This window comes from Pelobates fuscus, chromosome 2 (genome assembly GCF_036172605.1).
Source record: "Pelobates fuscus isolate aPelFus1 chromosome 2, aPelFus1.pri, whole genome shotgun sequence".
In the NCBI taxonomy this organism is placed as follows: Eukaryota; Metazoa; Chordata; class Amphibia; order Anura; family Pelobatidae; genus Pelobates; species Pelobates fuscus.
Window position 1 is genome coordinate 232,584,916 of NC_086318.1, and position 17,403 is coordinate 232,602,318.

Here is a 17,403-nt window from a genome sequence, read left to right on the forward strand (position 1 = left end):
CCACTGTTTTCTTTTTATGTGCAACGCTGAGGCCCAACGCAGATATAATCGTTGGTCAAATCGATTGCTAACGTATACACAAAATTGCCTAGGTTAGCATGTTCAACAAAAATAAAATTTGTGCAAGTTTCTCATGCCACTGTTTAACTCATATGTAACTTTATGTAAATGAACGCTGTTGTGGCGTATGACAATGCCCTGTAATCTACTGCACAACAAAAATAAAGAATTAAAAAAAAAATATATAAGCTATTTCTAAATAAATCACAAACAAACAAATGTATTCAAACAACCTCAAAAAAGTGTCACACGTATAAAAATATCTGCACAAAATGATTTAAAAACAATACTTCCAATGTTTAGTTTATTTAACCAGGCAGTATTAAATTTAGATCTCTTAGAATAAAATGAAATGTACGTAAGTGGTTATGGTGCCAGGAGTGCCCCTAATGTAAGTAGTTAAACCATTTTAGAATGGTTTGACTTACCTGGTATCAGTTGAGTGCCACCCCCCAACTCCACTGCGGCTACAGGAGAGCAGAAAGCTCCTGCAGTACAGGGCTAGCGCATTGGCTGAGAACGTTGAGCGATTTTGTTTCTCCTGTAGCAGTAGTAGATGCGAAGGTTGACACTCAACGGACCCCATGTACTACAGCGCACTGTAGTAATGGTGCTTTGAAGGTACTTTCAATCAGTAGTACATATTAATAGCAAATTCGTATTTTGGTTTGGTAACTCCGTTTATAAGGTAATTTAAACATATGGTAAAAATGGGGTACATGAGATTGCATGAAGTTGGAGCAATATCCATTTATTTCTAACATTTAAGCTTAATTAAATTAGTATAAACAAACTTTTCCATTTCCAAACACTGATCGGTCAGAAGTGTTGTATTGCTAAATAATGTCTGGCGTGAAAACTTAATTTGCATACAAGTTTTTTCCCCCAGTACATTTGAATCAATACGTGAAATACAAAATGTTCCTCTTAATTTCTTAAAAACAATCATTATTACCACTCTTCTATTAAAAACATAATTTCACAAAAGAAAGAAGATTTAGTCTATATGTTTTCCTAGTTTGTTGCAAAATTGGAAGTGCTTCAAACAGTTTTTTTCCCCCTTCTTTTGGATCAACCGCAAAAAGCAATTGTGAGGACGGTTGAACTTGATGGATACATGTCTCCTGTCAGCCTATGTAACTGTCATGATATAAATTGCCAGGTGAAAATTATATATCTGGTTCAAACCCACGGTTGGTCTTTCCAACCACTGATGTGATATGTTTTGAGTTTTTCTTTTTCTTTATTTTCCTGTATGTCTCTTGACTTGGAGATGCCAGTTCACTCCTTTCTGAACTTGCTGGAATGGTCTCCTCAGTCTGAGTCAGAATCATAGTTGAGCTTTTGTGTGGTAGTTCTAATAAATGCTGGATTTTCTGTGCACTATAAAATGGATAATAAAACATAAAAATTAGTAAACAAATATATATTTTCCCCCTAAAAAAATGTGAATGCCTTGCTCAAGCAACACAATGCTACAAGCCTGTTATCTATCTATCTACAATATTGGCAATGTAAAAAAGTCACACATACTTCTTCAAACATGTATTGCACGATATTTGGTCATGCTGTAATAGCATAATCTAGTATTTCATACAGTCTGTCTGGAAGTCTAGCATTCCATATTGTATCTGGAGTTACAGTACTCCACTATAGAATACATACAATACAGTACGATAATCTCATCACAAACACCACCTGGCCTTTCCCCTATATCAAAGTATACAGTATATTCTTATGAGCAGAAAATACAATCTACAGAATGTAAAATAATTTGAAAAAGCATGACGAAAAAAATAAGTATTCGTGAACTTTTTTTAATTGCACAAACAGATGTTTTGTGATTGACATTAGTTTACTTTTATAAAACTCACATATAAAGTAATCAAATTTGATACCGTTACTGTTAGACAAAAGTAAAATGAACATAGTACGTAATCCCTTATTGCTATGCATTTTTAAAGTAAGATGACATTCAGAGCAAGGCACTGTCACCTTCTGGGGACTTTGCATTATTTGCAAAGACCCCTGATTGCTGGAGGGGCAGGCAAAAGTGAGTTCTGTTCTGAGAACCTGTCCCTCATGGGTGCTGCCATTCTTTTCTGGCTGGTCCTCTTTTCAATGAAAATCCAACACAGTCAATATGAGTTTTTCATAATGATTTTATATTTATTAAGTACCGTACTCATATTGAATGGGGGGTTGTTACAGTGCCGCTTTAAGTTAATTCAAGCAGGACTCTGCATTTTGTTTCTGTTCACATTCATTTCTTTGTCAGTTATTTGCGGTTTCACAGTTCATAATTGTTAAAGGGATGTCCCACTGCCCAAATTTAAAAAAATCCCTCCAAAAATCACTGTTTAGTAGATGTATCCCTAATGAAAACATGCATGTATTTAATTATGAATTTGTTTTTCAATGGAGGATATCTAAAGACAACTTGCAAAAGCTATAGATCTCTTGTCTAAAACCTTTGCAAGTCATTGCCTTTTAACTCAGCCCAGACTTTCTGTCGATGTAAAATCACAGACTCCTCAATGCAGCTCAATGTGCAGGTAGGTGCTCTGTGGACTTGTCTCCCTCTGGAGTTTAGCTTCACTGAGCTAAACAAACCAGGAAGTAACAGGACTAGCTGTCTGCTTTAAAGCAAGGGTGGTGTAACAAGGTTTATTTATAAAAAAAATAAAAAAATAAAATATATTTTTTCTATTGAAATAAACATTTCTGTTTTTAAAATGAAAAAAGTGGACACACTTTTCACACTTAAAACATTTCAGCATGCTAAAGTGCTTTAGAGGTGTGTGGTCTCCCTTGAAGTATAATAAGAAATTATTGACAATATAGGCAATAATAATTTGGGCAAGGTTTAACAACTTATAACTCCCTACAAATTAATGATTATAGGAGAATGTGCTCCATCAGACAGATTTACAAAATGTTTAAACACATAAAACGGTCTTATAAAAAGTGTACCATGGAAGTTGTATTTAGACCCCCTCTAGTAACACTAGTGACTAAAATATACAATTTAAACACAAAAAAAATTATAGGTCATTGCATCTACCCCAGTAACCTATTTGGAATCTAAATCACATTATAATTTTAGTGATACAATTCTTCTTTCAATGGTTATTCAACATACCCAAACATTATATATCCCCCCCCCATAATTATGTAATTTTGGGTTAACACCACATACCATACAATTATGGTGCCAGTTAAGGGCATTTCTAGCTTTCATAAACACCTGGGGCAAGAGCCCAAAACAAACCGCAATAACTCCTACCCTCAGATCCTAGGACAGGGTTAGGCAACCTTCGGCACTCTAGATGTTTTGGACTACACCTCCTATAATGCTCTTACAGCCATAATGCTGGCAAAGCATCAAGGGAGTTTTAGTCCACATCTGGGGTGCCGAAGGTTGCCTATCCCTGTAATAGAAGCTATATTCCCTTTTCTCTATGGAAACCTTACCAACCATTGCAAGCAGATATATAAATAAATTAAAAAAATAGACAGAATCAAGAACATGCAGTATTGCAAGATATTCAATGCAATACTAAAACATTACTAAATCAATAGATTGGGTATACAGTGCAGCCCCTCTGTCCATTCTTAAAGAACATTTTTACTGTGACATTATTGCTGTCAAATTGCTATAACAAGTTAGGAAGTAAGATGGAGTATAAAAGGTATTTATTTGTTCAGCAGCTAGTCAACTTCCACCTTTCTCTAGTGGTTTTACTTCCCTCTCCCTATCTCCTAGCTTTTACCAAACACATTGCAGTACTCCCTATAATCATTGTACGATAAATATTATAACTACGTGCACAGGTTTCATAGGGAGAACTAATAAATGGGATATAAAGAGATTGACATAATATTTCTTTCCAACATTGTTCTAGTTGCCATCCCTCACTATAGCCTCAATTTAATTTGCTTGAATTGGCATCAAGGAGGAGTCCAACCTGTTGGGAAAAAAACTAAAACCTTTTCAAACGGTATATCCACAAAAAATCCCATACTGGAGGTTATTAAATACAAACCATTATATCATTTCATTTTCATAACTATTTTTGCAGGCAAACAACACTAATGGGGGTAAATAAAATTAAGCCTAGTCAACCTTATTAAATTACATTGGTACAACATTAAAGGCAATGCTATCATCAGTATGTGTAACCATACCATGTGAAAATATATGTATTTTCGATACTGTAATATCTTGTAGTGGTTTTGGTGCAAAGACCTTGTATCGCTCGGCTAAATGTAAACATTGCCATTTGTTAGACATTTGGCTGCCAAAATGCTTCAAGTGGCTTTCAATCAGATAACAAATAAATGGACTTCCACATGAAGACTTTCAATGTTTGAAAGCCTTCTCGTTTAGTGGCACAATACTTCTATATAAAAATAACCTGAAGGGAATTTATCCGCTTGAATTTTTTTTTTTAAAGGGATATTTCAGATCTCTAATGGAGATGGGAGTGGAAGTAGTTCATGCTTATATAGTGTCAACATATTCAGCAGCCTTTACAAAAAAATAAAGGGAAATAAACCTGAAAGCAATTGACAAACAAAATAAGGTTGACCGAGCCAAGAGGTGAAGCGTGACTTGAACATGAGCTAACAATCTATTAAAATTAGTAAGCTACAAGGGACATATGCAATGAAGGAGAAGGGAAGGTTTAAAAGTGAGTGGAGGGATGGTGTTTGTAGGAAAGTTGTATGGAATCCGCAATGGAAAATAAGTTAAGAGGAGACTTGCCATGGAAGAGTATGGGTCTGTAATGATGTTTAGATATGTTTATCCTGGGTTTATAGACGGTTTGGTATGGCAATGTTTGGAAGGAGTGATTGGTATATAGAGTGGTTGAAGAGAAGTACAGAGAAGTGTAAAGATGGTAAGTTGTAGCTAAGTGGCACAACGTGTACCTGTCTAAATCAATGCCACTGTTCTAGCCTGAGTACACTTGGATGTAATCAGGAAGGGAGGAACCCACACACTCATCTAATAAATGAAACCAGGCGCACAGCTGGACCTGGGGCTGGCAAACCCCATACGTAAATGTACTCCGCAATGTGATCCAGGCACTCAAGGTGCAAAAAGGTAGCAGATTTATTTGGAGAGTCAGAACATAAACATATGAAGTCTTTATCAAGCTTAATGAAGACCTCAATGGAGGTCAAAACATTGTTGTTTAGGTTTTGACTCTCCAAATAAACCTGCTACCTATTTGTACCTTGATTGCCTGGATCACATTGCTGAGTACACTTGAAGGCATGCATGTAGAGAAAATAAAAGCTTTGCTAATCTGAAACTAAGTGCCTCTTATCTTGGTAACATCCACCCTCCTTCTGTTTAGTGACTGCACTTCAATGCATGTAACACGGTCAGGGTAGTTCTTTTAGGCTGCTTGCAAATGTATGCATATCCACTCTCTTATACAACATCATATTTCTTTTAATTTGCGAGCTGCATGTAGCAAACTGAGCTTATGTGATCTCCTATCACTTCCTCTTGATGCTGTAAGGTAGCCATATAAGAGAGACGAATAACCTTGAGCTGTTGCAGTCTACATATCACATTGGGGGAGCTGCAGACTGATGTTACCTTGTGATGTCATAATGATGTGAGGTCATACTATGTTGAGCCTGGACACAACAGGAGAAAGCAGGAGAGACCATAGGATGCACAATTGCTTTACAGAATATTGGAGAAAACACACTACCGGTAAGTTGACATTTACACGTATGCTCATGACTCTGGTCATGGCTCTTTTGGGAAGGGGGCACAGACCGGGAATCAAAAGATGTAAATATATAGCATGCACGGAATGGTTAATTGATAAATATTATTGTAGTTCATGCTTACAAAATGTTGACTTATGCATGAGAGCACCAGAAACAAATGGAATTTCCCATATCCAAGTCATTATGTAAACAAATATAAAAAATAATCAGATCTGGAAAAAGCTATTTTAACCTATGTTTGTTTGAGACTAAGAGAGGGAAGAAATTAAGACATTATTTTGGCAACAAATCCATATTGTGAAGTTTACAGCCCTTTCTATACTCCAGCATACCTGGTTACAATTAGTTGCATAAGTTTTTTTCCAGACATTTTACCCCAAATATCTTGAAATTGTTATGAGCAGTAAAATATGCTTATGATAATAATAAATGAGAACAAACAAAAAAAAATTGTTCATTAAAAATGAAAAGGGAACACAAGGAAACTTTGTTTACAACAAAAGCACTCTAAAAATGAATGTATAATTATAACTGATGCAGGAAATAATGGATGCCTAGAGCTGAATTAAATGCAAACCTTTACCATATTAGCGGTGGTCACATTTGTTTTAATCAAGGTTTGTAGCCAATGGGATAAACCCTCTGTACTCTAAATTAAAGGGGAAAATTAACGCTTTGTGATTGCCCTGGTGATTTTCAGACACATGTAGAGTAGAGAATAGACATTATACACCAAATCAAACATATTACACCCTGCTAGAAGCCAGCAGGCAAAAACATCTGCCATAAATCAATGTAAGGTTTTCCATTTCTATTCCATGCATGAAATAGCTTGTGGAAATCCACAATTGAAACACTAATTACTTGAGCACAGGTGCTTAGTAATCATCCCTGCACCTGCATTGTGCAATGATGGCCCAGGGTGGTCCCAATGGGTACATTTGATTCAGATATAAATCGGACTAGGGAGCAAACTGTCCCCCTCCCTGGAGTATATAATCCTAAAATTGTCACATTTCCCAGGCAGCATTACCAGGGGCTTCCCAATGCCGCAGGGTCTCCATTATTGATAATTTCCCTCATGTTGGTGGTGGAGTGGGAGTGTGTCTTTGTACCTGGTTCAGGACTGAACTTGTATTTGTGTGGTACTCTATGATGGGAAGGAGTGGATATTTTGTCACAGCTTCACCGACCCATACCACCAATCTGAGTCAGGAGGAAAGTGGGATGCATTTACACAAAATGTGTGCGTTGCTGTGTGCATATCTGTATATTTGCATGTGTATGTGGGGAGATCGGCTAGCGGAATGTGGCAATATCTAATAGAGGAAAGTGAGGAAGATGTATTGAAGCTGGCATGTACTTGAGAGATACTGGGAAGGGAGTTTGCTTGTGCTCACAATAAGCTTCTTCTTAACTCCTTCCATTTTTATTGTCAAGGCCAGTGGTTCACGAGCCTCTTAGGTGCAAGGCGCCCTTAATATTTCAATATTTTCCGAGGCACGCTAAGTCAAACACATTTCTAGGTTGCATGTATGTACAGCGCTGCAGCATACAGTTGTGCTCAAAAGTTTGAAAAGACCCCTGTCCAGAAGTCTGCATACCCTTAGTTTTAATAGTGTGCATTGCCTCCTTTAGCATAAATGACAGCATGCAGTCTTTTGTAATAGTTGTGGATGAGGCCCCTAATACTTGCAGGTGGTATAGCTGCCCGTCTTGGCCAAATGCCTCCAGGTCATGCAAAGTCTTTGGTCATCTTGCACGAACTGCATGTTTGAGATCTCCCCAGAGTGCATTGATGATGTTAAGGTCAGGAGACAGTGATGGCCACTCCTGAACCTTCACTTTTTTCTGCTGTAACCACTGGAGGTTCAACTTGACCTTGTACTTGGGGTCATTGTCATGTTGGAAAGTCCAAGAGCGTCCCATGTGCAGCCTTTGTGCAGAAGAATGCAAATTGTCTGCCAGTATTTTCTGATAACATGCTGCATTCATCTTGCCATCAATTTTCACAAGATCCCCTGTGCCTTTAGAGCTCAACCCTCACTCCCCACAAACATCAGTGAGCCACCACCATGCTTCACAGTGGGGATGGTATTCTTTTCACTATAGGCCTTGTTGACCCCTCTCCAAACATAGCGCTTATGGCTGTGACCATAAAGCTTTATTTTGGTCTTGTCATTTCAAATTACAGTGTGCCAGAAGCTGTAAGGCGTGTCAAGGTGCTGCCGGGCATATTGTGGCATTGGCGCAGTAAAGGCTTCTTTGTTGCAATTCGACCATGCAGCTCATTTTTGTTCGAAGTATCTTCGTATTGTGCTCCTTAACATAACCACACTGACTTTTTAAAGAGCAGCCTTAATTTCTCCTGAGGTTAACTATTGTTTTTTCTTTGTATCCTGAACAATTATTCTGGTATTTGTGACTGAAGTCTTTCTTGGTCTATCTGACTGTGGCTTGGTATCAAGAGCTCCCCGAATTTTCCACTTCTTAATAAGTGATTGAACAGTACTGACTGGCATTTTAAAGGCTTTGGGTATTTTTTTATTTTTTTACAGCAATATTATGTATTTATTGTTTATAAATACAAAGTTAGATCGCCAATTGGTGAAACATATACTCCTAAGTATTTTATAAGGTACCAGTATTAATTGCAGTAGATATTTTGGGGAAAACTAGTTCTAAAGCAGAAAACACAGTAGGTGCAGACACAGGACACAGGCACAAAATTCAGGATTGTATACCCTGTGCCCAAACAGAAATGTTTAGGAGATAAAGGGATCCTATAGTTCCAGGAAAACAAAGACGTTTTCCTGGCACCATAGGTCTCCCTCCCCTCTGTCACGCACCCCGTCCCGCTTACCTGACTCCAGCGCCGATGTCTCTCTGCGCTGGATCAGGCTCCGCCCATGCTCCTCCCTGCCAATGTCAGCCGGCGGGGGAGATCTAATGCACAAGTATTATTATAGAAAAATCTGGCGCTGGAGGTCCGTGAGGACATCCAGCGTCAGATAACGGATCAAAAGTCCGTTTGGGTTCCGGACGCCCCAGTGGCTGTCTGCTAGACTTTGACGGCTGTAAACTTTTACTTAACTGAGTAAACTTTAATTTTAGGGGTTTGGCTATGACTGTGGCGGCTCTGAGAAATTGCAGGTGACCTACTAGTAAAAATGTATGCAACTAAATTGTATCTTAGTTACGCAAGCTAATTTCTAAACACATTTATTAGACTTTGTTGCTGTGGAGCTCTGTTATACATTCAGGCACACCAACAATATCTAGCTTCTGGAAAAGAGGGACAGAGTAATAGAAAAGATAGACAGAGGGATTTAGACTCAAAATAGGGACGCTTGGGAGGTATGCTTATGGGAACGATTTACCAATGGTAATTTTACCACATGGCAGAAGGCTTCACATTTTGCATTCTTTGCTTACTGAACCTCCAATAGTAGTAATACAATCAAGGAACAGAAACAACAACTTAAAAAGGTAACATCAAATAATAGGCTGAAGATTCCACATCACTCCGTCTTTCTTTGCTGTTCAGTCTCCAGATACAGAGTATTTTGCTCTTCCGTTTGTTTTATTTTTCCTATGGTTATTGTTTTTTTTTTTTTTTTTTTTTAAATTCTTTATTTTTGAGTGCAGAGGTAAATATACGATTCAGTAATATTACAGGGCTTAGAGAGATATTAACAGTGTTCCGTATAGCATAGTCGTGGCGTGCTGCACTTTTTTTTTTTTTAACAGGATTAATAACAAGAAATAAAACAAGCTTGTCAACATTTTTGTTTGTGTGCGTTATAACAGGAGATGGTTTTCTTGTGAGCGCATCTGAGAGGTGTGATGGGTGTTGGGTATCTCGGGAGAAAAGGGGGCTCTTAGGTGTGCCCTTGTGATGTGTGAGATAGTCGTATGGGGTTCTATGTGGAGGCTCGTAGTGGCCTCCCATGCGTATGTCCGTGGTGTTCTGCGGGGGGTCCCCAGGTGTGGGGTGTCTTTTGCCTAGTGGCTGTCGTATTAAGGTATGTGACTGTGTGTCGCTAGGCGCACCGCCAAGGTACCTGTGGGACCTCCTCTTTATGTGTTGCCCCTAACCCTGGGGGTGGCGGGGGGGGGGAGGTTGTTGCGTCAGTGTGCCTCAAGGTGTTTGTCTCTGCGGGTTCTAGAGCTCTGGTAGAGCAGTGGTCTGGAACATGTGTATGAGAGAGAAACAGTAATCAAAAAAGAAAAACAAATATACATATGCAACGTAAATCAAAAAGGTATAACGGCTTGTGCCGATTTTGCCCCAGATGGTTTTTATGCAGGTGCCATAGCCATAGTCATTGGCCCAGTCCTCATTAGCTGTCAACCGTCGGTTTCCTGCGAGCTTCCGGCTCTTGGGACGAAGGGGGTGATGCGGGCAGGGTCCCACGTGCTCCCAGGGGTGGTCGCCAGTGGGTCTTGGTGGCTGTCCGTTAGTCCCAGTGCTTGGAAGAAGGCCGGTGCCCCTTCTATTGACGTGAGTATGTGAGTATTTCCATTGTGAGTGACCACAAGCGTTCCTGGGGCTCCCCAGCGGTAGGGTATGGCTGCAGATCGCAGTTGAGAGGTAACTGTACCCAATGACTTCCTCCAGACTAGGGTAGTTTTGGTGAGATCTTGATAAAATGTTAACGAGGAGCCTTCAAAGGGCAGAGGTGCTTTATTCTTCAGTGCCATCATGATCTGGTTCCTATCTTGGGAGGATAAGCAGCGGAGGATAACGTCTCGTGCTGTTCAAGTTGGTGTTTTAGGTGTGCCCGATATGCGATATACTCCGTCCAGAACCATCTTTTTGGCTGTTGTGTGGGGCAGTATGGACGTGATTAATCTGCGTACGTAATGAGGGAGTTCCTCTGCGGTCACTGCAGCAGGGATGCCACGGACTTTTATGTGGTTCCTGCGCTGTTTGTCCTCTAGGGCTGAGATTTGGTGCGACAGTGTAACTTGAGTGGTTTGTAATTGTTGTACTGTCTCTTTAAGGGCAACGATGTCAGTTCTGGCAGTACATATGTCCTTTTCAGAGGTTTGTACTCTGTCAGTTATGGCCTGTATGTCAGTTCTCAAAACCCTGAGGTCAGCAGCCCACACTTGTTGGATGTCAGTAAGCAGGAGTTTCAAATCCTGCTTTGTTGAGGGTGCAGACCCGTCCGGGTTGTCAGTTATGTGTGGGAGACTTGCATGGGTGGTCGGTGTAGCCTCTTGTCTGTCCTGCGCCCGGTTCTCCTCATTCCGGTCTCCAGCAGGGGTCAGCTTAGGCTGCATGGGCTGTCTCAGCATGTCCCCAATGTCTCTGCTGTCAGCCACTGTGTTTGGCTTTTGGGAGCGTCTCCCCATTGCGGTCCGGTGTTCCGGTTGCGGCAGATATGTAATGGGCTCAGTTCCCTGCGGGGGTTGTATGGCGCTGCCGCGGAGGAATGCTTCCAGTCCCAGGCTCAGGGGTGTGTTGTAGGCCGCAGATTTGCGCCGTGGTTTGGAGTGCCTTGTCGTGAGAAAGAAAGGCATCTATCGATGCATTATGGCTCTGGGGACTCAGCTGTGGCGGTAAGAGGATCGGATGGGCTTTAGTTGCTTCGATATTTGGTCGGATTCAGTCGGTTGTTTGGGAGCTCTCAGAGATGGCGTCCGCTTGTCAGGCTTGCAGGCTCCGCCCCCAAGGCTTTGGGTATATTTTTATATCCTTTTCCATCTTTATAAAATTCCATTACCTTGTTACTCAGGTCTTTTGACAGTTCTTTTCTGCTCTCCATGGCTCAGCATCTAGACTGCTCAGTGCACCCACGTGAGAGCTAACAAACTCACTGACTATTTATACACAGACACTAATTGCAATTTAAAAAGCCACTGGTGTGGGAAATTAACATTTAATTGCCATTTTAATCTGTGTGTGTCACCTTGTGTGTCTGTAACAAGGCCAAACATTCAAGGGTATATAGACTTTTGATCAGAGCCATTTGGGTGATTATCATTATGATTTAAAAAGGAGCCAAGCAACTATGTGATTATAAATGTCTTTATATTATCACTATCCTTCAATAAAAGACATGTTTTTGCTTGATAGGTCATATTTGCAAACTCAATGCCAAAATTTCACAATGTTTGCTAGGGTATGCAAACTTTTGAGCACAACTGTATACTGGGCCCCTGTTCAGCAGAAATGTTTCCCGGTCAGGGGCAAATCCAGAACCTAATCTTGGGAAGGGCACTGATAGATTACTATAAAGAAACAATCCAGGCACAAAAACTACTACAGCACTCTGTAGTAGTTATGGTGCCAGGAGTGCCATGGAGCCCTCCCAGGATAAGCAGTCAAACTGTTTCAGAACAGTTTGACAACTTACCTGGGATCTGCCAGGATAGAGGCTGTAGTAGAGGCAGTAGTGTGTGTACGGGGGTGCATTGTGATTGTGAAGGATATAGTGTGTGTGTGATGGGGTGAAGTGTGTGTGAGGAGTGCATTGTGTAGGTCAGTGTGTGCGTGAGGGAGGGCATGGGGGAGTGAGGCACAGCCACGGTTCCCTTTACTATGATCATAGAACCATGGAAATATTTTGGGGTGCCCCTGTGTGCTTGTCGTGGCACTTTGGGAACCGTTGGTCTACACCACCCCCATTTCCTAGTGCCTGTACTTAGCTTACAGGTGTCAGGATTACAAGTTGATCCAGCACGTAGAACTGTATCGCACCTAGGACTAACAGGTAATGTCTTACCGAGTCTTAGAATGGCCGGACTTAACGTACCAGAGAATAGTCAGAATACTTGCCACGGTCAGGGACACATAATTAGACACAACAATGAGGAAAAGCCAAAAGTCAGGGATACCATAGTACAGGGAAGTCAAACGAAGTCAAAGTCAGTAACCAGAAATAAATGCTCAGAAACACACTCTCAGACAACCACTAGGGAAGCCACGACAGGGCAATGAGGAAAAGGCAAAAGGAGTTTAAATAAGACTCTCTCAGATCCGATTGGACGTACCCGACCTTTGACCCCGAATGTGCATGCGTGTCCTTTACGTGACGCCACACGCATGCCGACATCATCAATGCTGTGGGCGGACGTGGGGTTACAAATTAGTGTGGATCCGCAGCGGCTGGCATCCACTAACATGCTGCAGGAGTCAGACACATTGATGCATGTCCGCTGAACTGCACTACCGCGTTTGTTAGCAAGGTAATTACTGCAGATGCCGCAAGGTAAGGATGAATATGTTACAAACAGGCACTGCTGGTTTATTTCTCTTATTACTATTTAATTTGTTCTTTCTCTGCATCTACCTTAAAGTTTCTTCTACTTTTCCATGCCCACCAACCAGTTTCTTTACTCCTCTTATATCTAAATGAGAGTTCCTTTATTCAACCTTTGCCCAACTACATATTCCATTTTCTCTATAGTAACTATCTACCAGTACTTTTTCACTTCTGTGCTCAATTAAAAGTTCTATGTATTTTTTCAATATGATGCTAACTAAATGTTAGATAAACATGGAGATAAGTATCTAGAAGGATAAATTAGAGAGATTAAAATAGGACAGTCAATTTCAATCTCTATCAAGGTTGAAGGTTGTCAGCACTCTCCTTTTATAAATGATATAATACAAATTGGAAGGTTTCAATTTTCCAGCAAATACCATTATCTCTGTGGGACTTACTGCTATAATGGTATATTTCTTTGTTAGTTCTGCTTTCTTTACGATTTACTGTTTTGTGCCAATGGAATACCAGTCTAACTACTTTTTCAAGCCTCAGCCTGTCTGCTGCCTTGCTTTCCTCACTTGTGACCCCTTGTTGCCAAACCGGCCAGACTGAAACATTTCACTGACATGATTCATTTTCTCTGACTTATAATGTTGAGAATCAATGGATGTCAGTCACCATTTAAATCTGTACAGATACTGTCACAACAAAAAGTCTTGAAATTAAAGAATATGCAATACCTTTTTCTAGTAAAAGCAAAGGGTTTTAAGTAAGGTCACAGAATATCACGAAAAGCCTGCCATTCCAGTATGTCCAAAAGACATCAGTCAATCTTAAACAAAATGACATGAGGAAGGGCCCCTATTTTTTTATTCAGCACAATTGATGGTAATGGAAAAAATTACTCAATCCATCCTTACATATCTGCAGGTAGGAGATGCTTTCAGCATTTGACCTAGATGATCTTTTTACATTTGAGAAGTAACAGGATGTTTTAACAAACAGGTGCTCCAAACAATGTAAGAAAATCCTTTGTGTCAGGTGCTAACACTTTTTCAGCAACATGATCTAGTGTTTAAAAGTCACACTCTTTACTAGACCCATCATCACATTTTCCTATCCAAGTACACAGATACAGAATGTTTTATTTATAATGTCAATGAAACAGGAGTCAACATATTTATTTTAAAAGGACACACTAGACAATAGCGCATTTTTAGAAATAAAATGTTTCCTTTGCTGTACTTGACCATTCTTGTATTCCATGTTTCCATCTTTTTAAGTAAGCAGAATTAAGAAAATACTTATTTTAACTATTTTTGTTAACTTAAGGCTTTAACTTTTGTTTTTGATTGATATTTACTAATGATTGTTCCCTCATGTTTTTCAATATACTTTACATACCACATATACTTGTGTGTAAGTCGAGAAATTTTAGTCGTAAACTCCATGGGATAGAATTTATCCATGGGTCAGTTCTATATAATTTTGTATGGCATTTGGGAGTCGAACGGCGGTTGGGAGTCGAATGCGGGGCAATGTCGACTACCGAATGCCGTTCTCCTAGCTGGTCGGGAAGTCGAACGGGCAAGGGTACAAGTTTCAGCGGGGTCCGCGGGCTTGCATAGCCGACTCAGAGATCCATGCTGTTGATAACCATGTACCTCTGCCTGCATTCGGGAGACAACACATGCGTTCGTATATACGAATGGCGGCCACCTAGGAAATGCATGTTTGTGGCTAACAGCCAGGGGTGGGTGGTGATTACGAGGTGTTAACAAGGGGGACCACATAGAGTCTGTTCGGTAACCGAACAGAAGCCGAACAATACCATTCGAATAATTTACCCATGACTTATCCACGAGTCACAGCATATTTCACAATTGTTGGTCAAAAAACTGCACTCGACTTATACATGAGATCGACTTATAGACGAGTATATACGGTAATTTGATTGGCACTTTTGCATTTTCTGTTATTATTCAGTTTTTGCTATACTGTTTATTCTCTCTCTCTCTCTCTCTCTATAATATATATATATATAGAGTGAAAGATACATATCCATACATAAAACATGGTAAATTTTACTATGAAATGAAAACAATATTTGATAATATTAGTCCATGTATACATAAGTTACAAATTAACAAAGGCAAAAAAACACCATGCCAAGTCAATGTTAGTAAAATCATCACATCATAGGAGATAGTCTCCACATAACCTAATAAATCATAGAATAGACAAACACTATACAACAGCTAAAAGCATCTGGTGTAGAGCAGGGGTATGCAACCGTTTACAAGTAGTGAAGAAAAACAAGATCCTTTGGAGTCCCGGTCTTATTTTTTTTTTTAAACTTAGGTATGAATGTTGCCGTTTTGTGCTTCTGTTATTTATGGGTGCTGCAATTGCTTTGTAACATTGTTTATGTTTGCGTGTGGGCTGTTATATTGTATATGGTATTGTGTATGGTATTGTGTATGCAGGCTGCTTGTGGAATTCTGTGTCTGGATGATAGGTCACATTGTGTGTTTTTTGGTATGTGTATGTATGGGGCTGCTGATGGGATTGCAACTGAGAGCCTACTTGTGAGGTTGTGAGTGTGTATGTGGATTGTCAGCGGCGTTGTGTATTTGTGTGTGGGCCGTTTCAATTATTTGTATGAGGAGGAAGCTTCTTCTGCAGCTCTGTGTATATCTAGCAGTGTGGATGGCTACCCTGGAGTCCAGTGGGGCCCGGGCTTGCCAGGTACAGGTCAAGGGCAGGAGCTGCGATAGCTGCTGTGGGCTGCTCTACTCAAGTGCTGCAATGCGTAAATTGGGAATTATCCCTCACCACCTGCAATCACCTCTCGGTTTGCACTAGCAGATATCTGAAATCTCTCTGGGACTCCTGATAGGCCATCGCCTGTTTGGCAGCAATGAGTGCCGTGCAAAAGCACCTCGAGTGGCATGCATGGCACACTCTAGTGTAAGAGTATAATTCAATAAACAAACAACGTGAGTTGAAAAAAAAAATACTGCTTTAATTGCCAAACAAAACAGTGAAAGTGAACTGGAGGAGCCAATTGATGCCTTATACAGAACTAACGAAAATAATTTATACATCTGAATAGTAATTTCAATAATATGGGCTACCACAGCTGTATAACCACACGTATGTGGATACCAACAATATGTCTAGAATTGGACAATTACGAAGAGGAAGAATGTGCATATGATGGAGGTCATCTAAAGCTGCATAGAAAGACGTTTAACTAAAGAGAAAGGTTCTGTTATAACCTTATAGTGAAAAGTAACATGGCATTCATCCCTGTCAGGAAGTTGAGTAGGATGGTTAGTAATGATCATGGATTTAGGTCTGACCTGTTATGGTCAGGTAAACTTGACACAATGCTAAATCATTTTACAAAGAGGTGGGGGCAGGGGATTATGCCATGCTTATGAAATTATAAGGAAGGTTAGGGGTGGAAGGAACAAGCCCAGAACTGGATGAGGGGTTAAGCACGGTGTTAACTTGGGTACATATCCTAAGAGGAGAGCCACTTCAGGTGGAGTGTCATAGATACAAATTGGAGCCATTGAACCATAGTAAATAAAGATAAAATCTACATGCCATACAAACAAAATAAAAATAACAAGTACAGGTAATAGCATTTGTGTTCAGTTCCAAATTATTGTGTCAAGAAATTCTGTAGTATGACAATGCTTGTATATGACAGACCCAAACGGGTCTAGGGTAGAACACCATGGGGGAATAATCCCATGATGCTGTTGCAGGGAAAAATAAGCATAAATATATTGTGGAAAAGGATATTGAGTAAAACATGAGCCTTTCAGGGTGCTAGTTGGAGTGCCCACTTCCCTGACAGGAAAGGGGAAATTCAGGCCAATTTGCTTAAAGGAATATTGTGACTTGTTCTTTTTGTAATATTGAATTTGGATGACCTTCAAAACACTGCCTATGATATCCATGAGGATTCTTCCATGTCAGCTTTGGTAGGCCCCATCTGGAAAAAAGCCAGAGCTTGTGGAGTTGCAGAGAACATTCTCCATTCTTTGAGTATAATGGTGCTATCAAATAATCTGTAGCTTAAAATAACAAAGCAGGGTCTCTGTCCACTAGAAAGCTTTAAATTGCTAGTTGGATTGAACTGAAAGTGTAGGGTGAGAATTAATAGAAAGTTAGAACAGAAACTAAAGAAGTCACCGAATAGCAAAATGCGCTGGGAAGGGGCAGAAGATGTATTAACCTTGATTTTTTGTGGATTAGTAAGGATAATGAATCTACAATTTTGTTTATAACCGTTTTTTAGATAAGTCAGTGCTGACTACATTTTTGAAAATTACACTATATGCACTTTCCTTTG

The 17,403-nt window shown here is 40.0% G+C and overlaps 1 protein-coding gene across 2 annotated transcripts in view; it reads right to left on the reverse strand.

Moving 5' to 3' along the window:
- Positions 1-243: 243 nt before the first annotated feature.
- AHI1 (Abelson helper integration site 1) overlaps positions 244-17,403 on the reverse strand; it is a 355,403-nt gene continuing 338,243 nt past the window's right edge. For both annotated transcript variants that reach the window (XM_063443258.1, XM_063443259.1), the window contains exon 25: positions 244-1,443. In XM_063443258.1, the coding sequence (XP_063299328.1) occupies positions 1,230-1,443 (214 nt within the window). In that variant the 3' untranslated portion in view covers positions 244-1,229. The remainder of the gene's footprint in view (positions 1,444-17,403) is intronic.